The sequence below is a fragment of the Quercus suber genome, unplaced genomic scaffold (assembly GCF_002906115.3).
Source record: "Quercus suber isolate HL8 unplaced genomic scaffold, Cork oak 2.0 scaffold_284, whole genome shotgun sequence".
Classification (NCBI taxonomy): Eukaryota; Viridiplantae; Streptophyta; class Magnoliopsida; order Fagales; family Fagaceae; genus Quercus; species Quercus suber.
This window is the reverse complement of record NW_027069740.1, coordinates 259,959-274,859: the sequence shown is the minus strand read 5'-3', so window position 1 is coordinate 274,859 and position 14,901 is coordinate 259,959. Positions and strand designations below refer to the sequence as shown.

At 31.7% G+C, this 14,901-nt stretch overlaps 1 protein-coding gene across 1 annotated transcript; it reads right to left on the bottom strand.

Annotated features, from left to right (window-relative positions):
• Nucleotides 1–7,854, bottom strand: LOC111990718 (ATP-dependent Clp protease adapter protein CLPS1, chloroplastic). Its single transcript, XM_024022502.2, has 3 exons — nucleotides 7,674–7,854; nucleotides 7,279–7,435; nucleotides 1–531 (listed from the first exon to the last, which is right to left on the bottom strand). Exons 1-3 carry the CDS (start codon nucleotides 7,741–7,743, stop codon nucleotides 270–272), a joined length of 489 nt encoding a protein of 162 aa, XP_023878270.1. The 5' UTR covers nucleotides 7,744–7,854; the 3' UTR covers nucleotides 1–269.
• Nucleotides 7,855–14,901: the final 7,047 nt, after the last annotated feature.

Here is a 14,901-nt window from a genome sequence, read left to right as displayed (position 1 = left end):
TAAGGTAATATTCTCCATAATTTCAATACAATACACACAAATTGATAACTGTACACACAGAAGCCACGTCCTTTTGAATAAAACCAACATTGATGTATTAGTTGTAGTAGTCGTGGCTTAACTTTGGCGAACATAGTAACAAAGGTTTTTCTCTTAACATAGGACCTTCTCAGTTTATGTACATATGAGCAGAAATTGTAGTACTTGACATGGATCGAACCCGTTGCCTAAGAAATGTATCTTTCTGATAATAATATACTAGTTAAAACTCAACACCCACCACTGGCAGGCTCAATTGAACTCAAAAGGCCATTTCCTCTGAGTTGCATGCAATGTTCTTCTGCATCAACTTGAGCACAAATAATCACCACTGCGAGGCCATTATAATGTGCCTCTTGCATGATGTTAACTGCATTGTCAACGGTCATTCCCGGGATGACCTTCATTAACACTTGAACAACGTACTCCCGCTTGTTGTAGTTGTCATTGTGCAACATAACACGGTAGGGTGGCGCCATTTTCCTTGATTTTCTGAAAACCAAATCAATAAATAAAGTTGAGTATTCTATTATTATCTAAAGAAAAGGATAGTGATCTCCATCTTGGCATAAATTCTGCATGAACTTAGACAAGTTAAACAAATACAGATAATCAACCGCTAGCATGGCACATTGCCATACCAGAGGGAAGAAAAAAAAGAAGAGAGAACGACAATTTATTATTAATTGGATGGTTCAACAAACTAACCACTTGCAATTATGGTTTAATCAACTTGAGATAAAAGAATAAATTAGTCATTCACCCCCAAAGATAGGGGCATTGTCATCATTTCTTTCTTTCTTTCTACTTTCGACGGGGAATTTCCATAGTTCCCTTCTTTCTACTTCAATACTAAAATGATGATGGTATGCTTCCAGGCTCAACGACTCTTGCTCTGGTGCACTAGTAATTAACTTGTGATTAAAATTACAATGATACAGGGAAGAACAGAGAACAACTGATAGAAGTTGAACCCTAAGGAGAAACACCATTCAGTTAAGAACAAGATGGGCAAACATATGATACAGATTCGATTTTTATTTACTTTTTTGTACTTGATTTAACAAGAAAACATACAAATATATAAACAGAGAGTAGAAAATAGATAGTACCTAAGTAATAAAAAAAGCTATCCTTTCTGGTATTAGAAGACAAAGCTACTCAAAAAGGTTGAAATTAGACAGGTGAGAAAATTAGCAATAACTTCTCGAGACAATGCTGTAGCAACTCATCACCTTCATCAAGCCACTTCCAAAATGTTACAGTAACAGTCCTCGCATTCAGCCTTCCTCAATCATTAGAAAGAGCTATGACTTTGAACCTAAAAGGCCTCCTATCCAAATGGCCCAGGTAAACATACCAACTTTAAATAATGAACCAAAAGTTTTCAATGTGGGCCATGAATGCCAATCTGACCCATATTAAAGACGGATGAAATTGCTATTGAATTTAATGATAAATATGCCATTTAAGAACTGAACTCCACATCAATGAAGAGGCAATATCATAGATTACCCTTTACTGAAATGCCCATATTTCTCCAGCGGTTTTAAACCTAAAAAAATGATTGCAATCCTAAAATCCACCCAAGATGTTTGGTATCAGTATTCATACCTATCTTCAAACTTCATACTACATATTACATACCTACTGTCAAACTTTGCATAGCCAGTGCTAATATGCAAAGGCATTTGTAATAACATCCTGAATTAAAGGTCTAGAACTTACACAAGACAAGTAAATTATGATACAAGTCAAGGAGGCAAAATCATAGATTACTCTTTCCCATGGCCTGTTGAAACTTCTAAATAATCCAACAAGATGAGTGCTTTTGGGAAATAGCCCAATCAAACTCAGTCTCCAACAGAGTATGTCGAGATGGTATAGGTAAGAGAATAATAACAGAAATATTTACACTGTCAGTACCTTTTGTATAAGTCAGACAAATTTGAAGTGGATTGTAGTTTGTGAAATTTGCAAATAGATGGAGTCATGGAGAATTAAAGTCCTCAAAGTTCAAGGTAGGCAGAGGAATTTTCACTCCCTGATTGTTCTGTACTGTGGGAGGGCCATAAACAAGGCCAAATGCACTGCACATTGCCCACCTCTAGTTGGAAGATTTATATTGCTATATTGTGGTTGTTCATTCTCTATCTGAATCTATTGGTAGACACTCAAACTTTCCATGTCAGAGCTGAAAACACTGAGATTCCATAAGATTGCAAGTGATTAGACATACAGTATGAGCACCCAACAAATAACTTATGTAGGCTTTCAATTAGGTGTTCTAGTCAAGGCAATGGTGTCAAAAGAGAAAAAAGAAGAAGAAGCACATGACTCCTTGAAAAAATTCAAAAGGCGGGTACACTCATAAACTCTCAGAAAATTTGTTTAAACATTACATATGTACTTATGATGGCATCATTGTCAATAACATGCATAAAAAAATATCAAAAGGACTCCTTGAAATTCCTTTTACATTCTAGAGGAAGGGTACTTTTTTGCTCAGACAGCCGCTTTGAGGACAATTTCTAAAATTGGATACTCTTATCAGAAGGATGATTATAGTGAATTGATTTGTATGTTTAAATGTGGTAGGACTCTAACCCTAGTAGTTGATTCTGTTTTAGTTGCTTCTCCATCTTTTAGTGTTTTAGACCCTTGAGCACTAAAGGGGCTTTTGTTTTTGGTACAGATGGCAATATTTTGCTGATGACTTGAATCAAGCTTGCCATTCCATTTCTACCAACCAAAAGAAATATGATTCCTCTGGACCTTAAAGCTCCTATCAAGAAAGGCATTTGATCAAGAACCTACTCCTCAAACTTCCATTTTGATGAGTTTGTTGATCACTTGTTGCTTCATTGCCTTCTTGCTAGAAGGTTTTGGTCTTCTATCTTCACTTTGTTTAGGACTCAATGGGTAATGTCCCAAAAGGTGGTTGATGTGTATTTTAATTTGGAATGGTTTATTCGGATGACATAGAAGCAATTCTATTTAGAAGGAATCTCTTCTTTGTCTTAAGTAGATGATTTGGGATGAATAATCCCAAATTATATGGTTTAGTTGAGTACCATTGAGCTTAAATGTCAATCTTATGGACCTTATACAAGTAATGTATTGATTTTGGCAATGCCTCCACTCCTGTAGATTTTATAAATTCATTAAATCTTGGATTATAATTATTTAGGGGAGCCTTTCATATATATCCAGTATGCATGAGGTCTCTCATTCTTTTTTTGAAAAGTATTAAGTTTTACTAAAAATAGTGCAACCTAGTATACATAATGTATAGAAGTGAAGCACCCAAAGGAAATACAACTAACATCTAGAGTTCATAAGGTTGAGGGACACCAAAAGTTCATGGAAGAGAGTAAACTAGTAGCCATCATCTAGTCATTGAGAGACCTTAATAATAAAAGCGTCTATTTCACTATGGATAACTCATCCCCTTAAAAGCACGCACATTACTATCTCTCGATTCTCTCCAAATGCTCCACATTAAAGAAAGATGAATAGCCCTTCAAATTTCAATACTATATTGTTTGCCAAAATGTCCCTTCCAACATGTCAATAGCTCAACCACTGTTGTTGGCATAACCCACATAACCCCAAAGAAACAGAACATGAGTCCATATTTCTTATGTGATATCACAACAAATGATCCATTGATTCCCCATTTCATATACATGTGCAACACCAATCCGTAATTATTATACCAGCTTTCTCATATTGTCCCTTGATATAATTTCCCCAAAACAACAGTCCAAGCGAAAAATGCCACTATTAGTGGAGCTTGGACCATCCATATGCTTTTCCAAGGAAAAAAACTATCATTCCCCACTTCAAAGCCTTATAATAACTTTTGACCTGAAAACAAAAGCTTTTCAAAGAAGACCAAATCAATTTACCCTTGCAAGTTGCAAAAAACTTTGGTGGAATATAATGTGAAATAAGGGGTTCTAGTGAAGACAACCATTTTTTGATTATATAATCCACAACAATTGCATCTCTATCTCCTGTAATAAGAAAGAGTGTTCAGGACATGTCTTTGAGCAACGAATCACCACACCGAAGATTATGCCAAAACCAAATTCTAGTGCCATCTCCTGCCTCTAACAATAACTTTGGAAATATTGGCCCAGCCACTTTAATTCCACAATCTAACAACATTATAACACCACCCTCCCAAGCAGTCCCATCTTTCTTACTTATCACCTTCTCCATATATTATCCCCGCCCCACCATATAACACCAGGTTTCTCATTTAAAAAAAATATTATACTACCTTTCAAAAAACAAAAGAAAGTAAAAAGAAAAGAAAAGAAAAGAAAAAAACTAATCACTTGAATAATAAATGCAATAGCTTGTACTAATAGCATTTTTTCTTATGAGCAATGTTAATGGTATATTTGTTATATACTTATATGTAAGGTAAAAAGGACATTTCAATAATATAATTGAAATTGAACAAAAAAATAAAATAAAATAAATTTCATCAAAAAAGTATACTGTGTAAGACCACAAGTCTTTATCAAAACAAACCAATTATAATAGACGACTAAAGTAATTTAAAGTAACAAAATTAAACTTCTTTTAAATTTCTTAAACTTTTGGTCATTGAGTTTTAATCAAAGTAGTATTTAAATTTCTTAAAAGTTTAGAAATAAATTTGCAAGAAGCGAAATATGTTAATAATTTTGATATACTTGAATAATCACTTGAATAATAAAATAAATTTCACTTGAATAATAAATGCAATAGCTTGTACTCATAGCATTTTTTCTTATGAGCAATGTTAATGGTATATTTGTTATATACTTATATGTAAGGTAAAAAGGACATTTCAATAATATAATTGAAATTGAACAAAAAAATAAAATAAAATAAATTTCATCAAAAAAGTATACTGTGTAAGACCACAAGTCTTTATCAAAACAAACCAATTATAATAGACGACTAAAGTAATTTAAAGTAACAAAATTAAACTTCTTTTAAATTTCTTAAACTTTTGGTCATTGAGTTTTAATCAAAGTAGTATTTAAATTTCTTAAAAGTTTAGAAATAAATTTGCAAGAAGCGAAATATGTTAATAATTTTGATATACTTGAATAATCACTTGAATAATAAAATAAATTTCACTTGAATAATAAATGCAATAGCTTGTACTCATAGCATTTTTTCTTATGAGCAATGTTAATGGTATATTTGTTATATACTTATATGTAAGGTAAAAAGGACATTTCAATAATATAATTGAAATTGAACAAAAAAATAAAATAAAATAAATTTCATCAAAAAAGTATACTGTGTAAGACCACAAGTCTTTATCAAAACAAACCAATTATAATAGACGACTAAAGTAATTTAAAGTAACAAAATTAAACTTATAGCATTTTTTCTTATGAGCAATGTTAATGGTATATTTGTTATATACTTATATGTAAGGTAAAAAGGACATTTCAATAATATAATTGAAATTGAACAAAAAAATAAAATAAAATAAATTTCATCAAAAAAGTATACTGTGTAAGACCACAAGTCTTTATCAAAACAAACCAATTATAATAGACGACTAAAGTAATTTAAAGTAACAAAATTAAACTTCTTTTAAATTTCTTAAACTTTTGGTCATTGAGTTTTAATCAAAGTAGTATTTAAATTTCTTAAAAGTTTAGAAATAAATTTGCAAGAAGCGAAATATGTTAATAATTTTGATATACTTGAATAATCACTTGAATAATAAAATAAATTTCACTTGAATAATAAATGCAATAGCTTGTACTCATAGCATTTTTTCTTATGAGCAATGTTAATGGTATATTTGTTATATACTTATATGTAAGGTAAAAAGGACATTTCAATAATATAATTGAAATTGAACAAAAAAATAAAATAAAATAAATTTCATCAAAAAAGTATACTGTGTAAGACCACAAGTCTTTATCAAAACAAACCAATTATAATAGACGACTAAAGTAATTTAAAGTAACAAAATTAAACTTCTTTTAAATTTCTTAAACTTTTGGTCATTGAGTTTTAATCAAAGTAGTATTTAAATTTCTTAAAAGTTTAGAAATAAATTTGCAAGAAGCGAAATATGTTAATAATTTTGATATACTTATACTGAAGAAACACATATAACGTGTACTTATACTGTACCAAAAACATGTTGTATAACAGGTAATACTTATGTTGAATCAAATGTTGCAACTCACAACTACAACTTTGAGGATGCAACTATTATTATATAGTATATGATTTTAAAAACTTTTGTGAATTTACCTGTGTATTGCACAAGCATGTGACTAATCAATTACAAAAATTCACTGTAAATCGAAATCCAACAAGAGTGTTTGGCAAATCATAGAACTCATCTAATTTGAATTAAAAAAAAGCCAATCCTTTGAATTAGTTTTGGTTTGAATATAGAAGGTCTGAATCATTCATAATCGTCATGTCTTAGTCTTTCAGTAGAAAAATACTGCTACTTTTGGAAATAAAAATGAAAGAAAAAAAACCCAGTTTTATATCTTTACCAAACTTTACCCAAAAAAAAACCATAATTTTTTTTTTGGTGGATAATTTAATTGTTACAAGTGGGGGGAATCCCCCAGTTCTCCTTATAAAGAAGAATAGAAAGTTTCTGAACTATAAGACTTTTGCTCCAAAACCTATACTACTATTCACTGGTGGTTTAATTGTTTAGTTCTGTTTTCAAATTGGCACACTAAGCAATTTACAAATGGACATAGTTTTCCTCCAAAGAGTTTGGCGTAATTACTTCCAACCCATCATGTAGCAATTCATAAAAGCATCCAAGTGAGTTACACAACTCATTAAAAAGTTCATGTGACTAAAAGAACAAGTGCCACACAGTGGGTTGGAAGAATTACCGATTGTCCCAAAAGTTTAAGCTGTTAGAAAATAGTGAATCGAATCATTTAACCATAATTCTAACACTCACTCACAACCTTCTGCTCTAATACCATATAAAATTACTAATTATCCCAAAAGTTTAAGTCGGTGAATTTAATTATTTAACCATAATTTTAACAATTAAGACCATTTGCTTTAATACTATGTTAAATTACCATTTGTCCCAAAAGTTTAAACGGGTTAAAATTCTAAAAGTCAACCTTCCATGTTAAATTATGAATTGTCCCAAAAGTAAGTTTAATCATTCAACCATAATTCTAAAAGTTTGTATAGATAAAGAATAGGGTATAGTGTGAATACCTCAAGTCGAATTCAGATTCCCGGCCAGGTGTGGTTCTTTCAATGGTAGGCTTCTCCAATAAGCCTCCACCTTTCCCTGCCCCTGCAGCTGTTACTGCCATCAAAATGCTCCGCTGATTGCATTGCTTATAACTTGCGTACTTATCCCCTGAGATACCTACAATTTCATAAAGATACAATAACGTAAAATATAAAAGCTTCATTCCATTTCCATTACAATCAATTTTTTGTTTACATGGTCTCAATATAAATAATCGTCAATATAGTAATTAAAATTTTTTTTTTTCCCTGTTGAAAGGATTTTGATTGAGCTAAAGAGAGGAAACATAGATAACAACAAAGCTTTCATTAATTAAATCAAAAACAAAATACAGAGAGAAAGAGAGAGAGAGTACCAGGTAGTTTTGTAGGGTTGAAAACGTTGTTGGGTGAAAGAGGGACTCGACCGCATATTGCAGTTTCCATGGCCACTCTCTCTTCACTCTCTCTCTCTCTCTCTCTCTCAACTTTTGTCACTGTTTTCACCACACCCTCCTCAACTCAACTCTCTCCTACTAGTCTTGCATTCTGATTTTTTTTTTTTTTTTTTTTTTCCTCTAAAAAATTTGTAATTTTTCAACTGAGGAAATGGCTGAAATTTTAATTTTAAAAAAAATACATATTTTTTAAATAAAAAAATTGATTATAAATTTGTAGCTTATAATAAGTCGTTAGTTTGTTGACACGTAACACACAATATAATGAGGTGGAATGTAAAAAGAAAGTGAATTATTCTATGGACATATTCGAGAGTAGGGGCCCCACCTTTGAGATCTTATTTCCACTTTCGTCTCTCTCACCACACAACTCCACCCACCGTTTCTTCACCTATCTATTCTGTTTTGTTTTTTGTTATTCCATTTGTTGTTGGTGGTGGTGGTTGTTGTTGTTTTTTTTTTTTTTTTGGTAAAGGGAATCTAATTAAAGAAAATTAAATTTAGCAGAGTTTAAAATATATGACATCTCAAACATCAACAATTTTTTTTGGATAGATTTTCAACTTATGCGCCTGCTTCTGGTGATAACTTTTTATCATTAAACTAATATATCAATTGATTTTTGGTGTTGACGAGGATTGAGTCCCACTGATCAACAAAAATTTGATTTACATACAAAGAAGGATTTAAGTGTAACTCAAACAATAATGCTATGACTTAACTTTCTTTATAACAAATCTATATAATATCTAAAAGTTGAATAGTAGCATTTGTTTGATATTATTACGCTCCTATTGAGCCATATCAACGTAGCATTTCAATCCATTTCAATTTATGTGATCTGTTTCAATTCAGTTCAATCTACTTCAGTCTGTTCGGTATGTCCAATTTTGGCAATAAAGAGTTGCTTGACAAAGGTAGGTTCTTGATAAACTCACATTTTTCTTATGTTATTAAAGTCTTTTTTTTTTTCTCTAATATAAGTGATGAATTTAATTATATCTACTTCATCTTTAGGCATTTCAAGATGTACAGAACATGAGTTATTGGTAAGGAGTACTAGAAACAAATTCCTACTACATATTACATTATTTACAAAATATCTTATTTTATATAATTTTTTTGGGAAGGGGAGGGGGGGGGGGGAGCCCGAAGAGAGCGAACCCTTGACAAGATCATCCTGAGGAGCAATTAAGGCCCAGCTGTCTAGCAAACCAAACCTGACCCAATCAAGACAACCTAAGGACTCGACGGCTCGCTCGAGGAGGTTGAGGAACATTTGCCCCTCAAGAGATAGGAGGAAGGCCATAAGAGCTGTAAGGTTGAAAAGCCGAGGAGGACCATGATGACGCACAAACAAAAGAGGAAGGAAACTTCCATGTAAAGCATCCATCACCTTCGTATTAAAAGCCTTCCAACAACTCAGTATGTCGCATTAATGGTAGAATGGCCCCCGTATAATGTCTTCACAGCCTGTATCCTACTCTACCACCACTTGCAAGGCAGTGATGGAACAAGTATCCAAAAAAAGATTAGCAGCCCCCTAAGTGGAAGGTTGGGATGCAATTCAATGGCTATACAATGAAGGAAGATCCCACTTAAGAAGGGATAGGAAAAAATTCACAGAGAGAGAGAGAGAGAGAGAGCTGTATTTCTTAAGGACAAGTGATCCTCTACCAGCCCGAGTTTTAAGGAATCAAAGTGTTGGCTTGCACTCCCATCTCTACAAATTAATTGTATTGAGTTCCTTTCTTAGCCCATTCTAAGTGGGCTGGGTTGAGAGATTCAGTTTTACCCCCTACAATAATAATTAAATGTAAAATGTTTCATGTTTCCTTAAAAAAAAACTTACAAAATTTTAAATACTTTCAAATAACAATATAAATAGCTTAATTTTAAAAAATCTAAGATATTATATAAATTGTACTTTGTTAGAAAACACTCACATCATTTTAAGAAGCGTTTGAGATTAACACTTACAAGTTTCATCTACTATTTTTCTTTTTTACTTAACAAAAAAAAAAAATTGTCATATATATATATATATATATATATTTTATATATCACATGGTTTTGCGACTAATTTCATAAATGTTGAAGTTATCAACTATGAGTGGTTGAGAAAAAGCAGTAGCTCCATCCTACATGAATGTCAATTGTGTTAACCACTCATAAACTCATAGTCAACCATTTCAGCTCTAGGGTCAAGATTTGTAGCCCAAGCCCAAAAAATATGGGGTGGGAGCCCAATAAGCCCAATACAATGAATTTGTAGAGAGTAGGTGAAAGAATTAGGCTGTTTGTGAATTAAACAACGATTAATAAAGATTTGAAAGATGAACAAGTACAAAAACACACTTGAAATTTGAATAAGCTGATGTTCGAGGAGATAAACTATTGTTTAAAAGGCTAATACAATTCTTAGAGCTACAGTATATTTTCCTTTCCCTTCTCTTCCTCTCTTTTTCGATCCCCTTCTTATGAGAGGTCTTTTACATTTATATAACTTTCTTTCAGACTATCTTGATTGTACACTTATTCTTCATTTAAGCATTTACTTGAATATATGTTCCATCAGGTATCTTCTTTGGTTCTCCATGAGTGGTGGCAGTTGAGGCTGTACTGTTCAAGAGTCTTCTCCACATAAATGTGGCCAGAAAAGTTGCTGCAGTGCATTTAATGTGGTGGTAACAGCTTTTCTCTTAGATATTTCTTTATTCTTATTGTCTTTATATGTGCCTGAAGTTTATCCTTATCGTTGGAACTTCCTAGAAGGTCACCCAAACTGCCCAGGTATTTGCTTGACCAATATTCCTTATATCCGAGAAGGATACGCTTCTTACTATATTCCTTTACCATCTCCTTACATGATTTTCCCCTCCGGGCTCTTTACCAATCATTTACTTCTTCTTGGACGTACCCACATCCTCAAATAGGGCCCAAGGCCCAATATATGAATTTGAGCTTTTATCCCCACATCAGCCATTGTGGATTTTTTGTACAAAAAAAAAAAAGGTTGTTTCCATAGCATTACTACATCACAAAAGGCTTTCTACAATTGAATCTTCTTTTGTCAAAAGATCTCTACATTGGTTTCCTATGTACTCACGCACCCGATGTGGGACAAAGCCTATTTGTTTTTTGATAACATGCCACAACCAAAACTGCATGCGACAGTTAGTTGTGTGGAGCTAGTGATAAACACATACATAGACTCACGCATTTGATGTGGGACAAAGCCCATTTGTTTATTGAAACTAGATTGTTTCTAACTGTTATAACATGGACCTAAAATTAAAGATAAGAGTGCATTATGGAATGTTAGGCACAAGTTGACTTAGTTCCAAGTTCAAGGTTTACTTTGTTAACTTACTTCCCTTGCGACAAGGGTTCCTAAAAAATAAAAAATAAAAAATAAAGAGAGATCTTACGTCCACAACAATTTTACAACAAATCACAGATAGTTAGTTGTTATTAGTACAAATTTGAAACTAACACTAAGATTACTTTTTTGCCCCAATAATAACAGCCAGTAACAATTTGCCACTTATGATTTGTTGTAAAAATATTGTAGAAATATCATTTCTCAAAAATAAAACCATTTTTCACTTTCAAACTCAGCCACTAGATCATTTTTTTTAAAGACATTTTGACTTTATACCTTTTTTTTATTTCCATTTTAACTTTTCACATTAATTTTTTTATTTGACTCTCACATTTAAGTGTAACTAGTAAGTTGCCCATGTGATATACAGATAATGTTGTAGTATTCTATGTAATTTTTTTTTTAGAGAATGTTGTATATATATTATAGCATATTTGTTATAAAACTTTGTTAGTAATGAGTTCATCATTAGAAGTAACAATTAGAAATTGCTCAAACATATCTATTATAATTAATTTGTTCAAGTAATAAGCAATTAAAAAAAACTTTGGAGTAATATTGTATAATAAAAGTTGATAAAAGCATAATAATTTATTTCATATTATTGATTTTTATTATGTGATGTAATAAAGAGTTTCTTTATGAAATCTTTTTTATTTTTTATTTTTTATTTTTTTTAATTGCGGAATGACGATGCTTATAAAGCTTGTTGAAGGTTATGTTATCATCATCTGTTTCTTCATCTTCAACATTTGAAGTTTAGTTTGTCTTTATTTGTTCAATTTTTGAAATTTCATCACTTTTTCTTTTTATTGCATAATTTGTGTTAATCACTAATGAATTGGCATTGGAAGATTTTTGACTGAATCTTACAAACTTTGGACTTGCGGATTTGTTGTCGCTAAGATTTTTTGTAGGTATTTGTATTCATATTAAATTTCAATGATGTGACAGTTTTTTTTTTGTAAATAATTATATATATATATATATATATATATTATGTTAATTTTGGAATAGTGTAGCAAAAGAATTAATATAGCATATTGGATTGTGTATATATTTTGTTTCTTCCATACCTTTTTTGTCATATGAAGGTGCATAAAAAATCTTAGTAACTGTGTAAATTTTCAAAATCATAATTTTTTTCCCTAAAATTTTCTTCAAATCATGTGTGATTTCTCTCTAATATCAATAGTTTTACAATAATTTAAATAAGTTGTACCTCAGTTTGTTTTTCAGCAAGATCTCTTGTAGATTTATTTAGGATTTTCTCGGCATCTCGATCAAATATTACAAAAGTTGTTTTATCAATTGCATCAAAAACTTCAATTTGAATAATGTATCTGAAGTAGTTTGCAATCTATATAGTTATAGTGAGATAAATATATTATAAATATTTGAAGAGTATGTAGTTAATGTGAGTAACAAAATAATCCTAATTGTGGTTTGACATTCCTTCCATAAAGCCCGCATGAAATATATTACCAACCCATTGTTGTATCAATGTTGCTTATTGTTGCAATACCCTAGTAGTTTTCATCCTACAATGAACTGCTAAGGTATTGAAATTGATTAAAAATGAAGACATGATTTCATGAGAATGAAATTTTCTAGAAAGTATCTATATGTGGGGGAGGAAGAAGAGAGTTTGTAAGTGGATAAGAGTTTTGGTTTTGATTTACAAAGGGTCAGACTTAGGTCATAATATGTAATGTAATAACTGAGCTTGTACTTTTCATAAGGTTTGGTCTATTTTTAAAAGCTAGTCCATTTTGTAGAGAATAACATTTGTTTTAATTGTTAAGAGCCGCCCATATTTTATATAATAGTAAAAAGAAGTTACTATGATCTATTGAGTTACAGTAAAATAAACTTAATAAAGAAAAAGGTAAAAATAGCTAAATGCAAAATTAGAACGTCACATGGCAGGACCTTATACTCTCCCACATGAGGTCTCTGCTTTTTATATATATTGATTGCAATTTTACTTGTGGACATAGTTATTAAACCTGACCATTCTAGGCCGATTGGGCTAGTATTGATGAACCAACACTTAATCCGGTCTGGTTATTTGATTGGACCACTTATGCAATTGACTTGATAAAATCCAGTAAAACCCCTTTTTTTCACAACTCATGAAACCTGAACAAGTTGCTGTGGCCCATCTAGTTTTCTAGTTTTGAATAAAGTTACCTTCATGGGTTCATTGCAATATTGCTCTCTGAATTTAGAGCTTAATGAAAACAAGAGATCTTATAATAAGGTTGATGCTTGACTTTTCAACAACGATATAGCTTCAAGTTTGGGTTCAAATCATAATTCAAGAGATTAGAGCAACGTGTGAGATATATAATACGCATAGAATGTAACTTTAGAATTTGAGATATACTTTTATACCTAGAATTTTAAGAAATATAATGTAATAAGACATATTTAGCAAAGACTTGGTTACAATTTTATGACATCCTTTTATTTAATAATTACGTTTTAGTTTTGTTCCTTATGAAACCATGAGTTTGTATTATACTAGGTGACTTGTTCTTTAGACTTAATTTTAATTAGTAACTAGTTGTAGATCTGCACGTTGTGTGGGATAATTTTTATTTATTTATTTTTTTTATAGGGTGATCTCATTAAATATATATGGGGTAATAACACTCTCCTCCCTTGAGGTTTAGAGAATGACCCTCCACCCCGAACCTAAAGGGAAAAACCACTTCCCTCCACAGGGGTTTGAAGAAATTTATACTCTCCCGTTCTGTTTATATGAATAATAAAATGTTTTAAATTTCTTTAAGAATCTATTTATAAATGTTTAACCATGGTTAGTAAAAACATTACTCATAAATTTAGAATGAAAATACAACATTTGTAAAGTACCAAAACATTTGAAATGACAAATCTCTCCAAAACTCATTGAGAAAAGAAAGGGGGGGGGGGGGGAAGCAAAGGTCATTACTTAATATTTTGAAATACACTTTAATTTAAAATTTTAAAATAAGAGATTTTAACTCTGAAATTGAGAATAATTTTGGAAACCTACCTTTAAGCACAGGCAAGTTAGTACACAATATTTTAATATTAATTTAATAAAGTTTGGTCAAACAAATGTAAAAGGGGAAAATATTTTTCCCTTCAAGTTTGGGGTGGAGTGTCATTTCTCCAAATCTCAAGGAAGGGGAATGTAATTACTTCTGTAAGGACCCAATTTGAATTGAGTGTTGGGTTTTCAGCCCAATAAGCCCAAACAATAAATTTATAGAGTATGGGCTCAAGAACTAGTACTGTTTTTCAGGAAGGGTTCTACTCATCAAGTAATAAAGGATACTATTGATTCGTTCTATGAGGAAAAACTCTCCTCGGCCCTCTTTCAATTGGTCTGTTCTTCTCTCTCTCTCTTTCCTTTTTCTTTTTCTTTTTTGGTCAGAAGTCCCCCCCGTTCTCTTCGTTTCTACATTATATACTTCGTTTCTTTTCTTGTTTCCTTTGTACACGTGTAGTTCTTATCCTGGGGGCTCCTTTCTGTCCCATCTAGTCCCTACCGGAACTTTCAGCTTAGTGGTCATAAAGCTGCTTAGCTACTATTCAGGTATCACCTCCACATTAATGCGGCCAGAGTGTTAGGTGGACAGCATTTAATGAGGAGGTGATAGACTTTAGAAGATATTTTCTACCTTCTCCGATGCCTCTTTAAGCTATATCCAACTTCCAATTCAGCTACAACCTGGCAGAATCTTTCAGTCAGTACGAAGGTTACCTTCA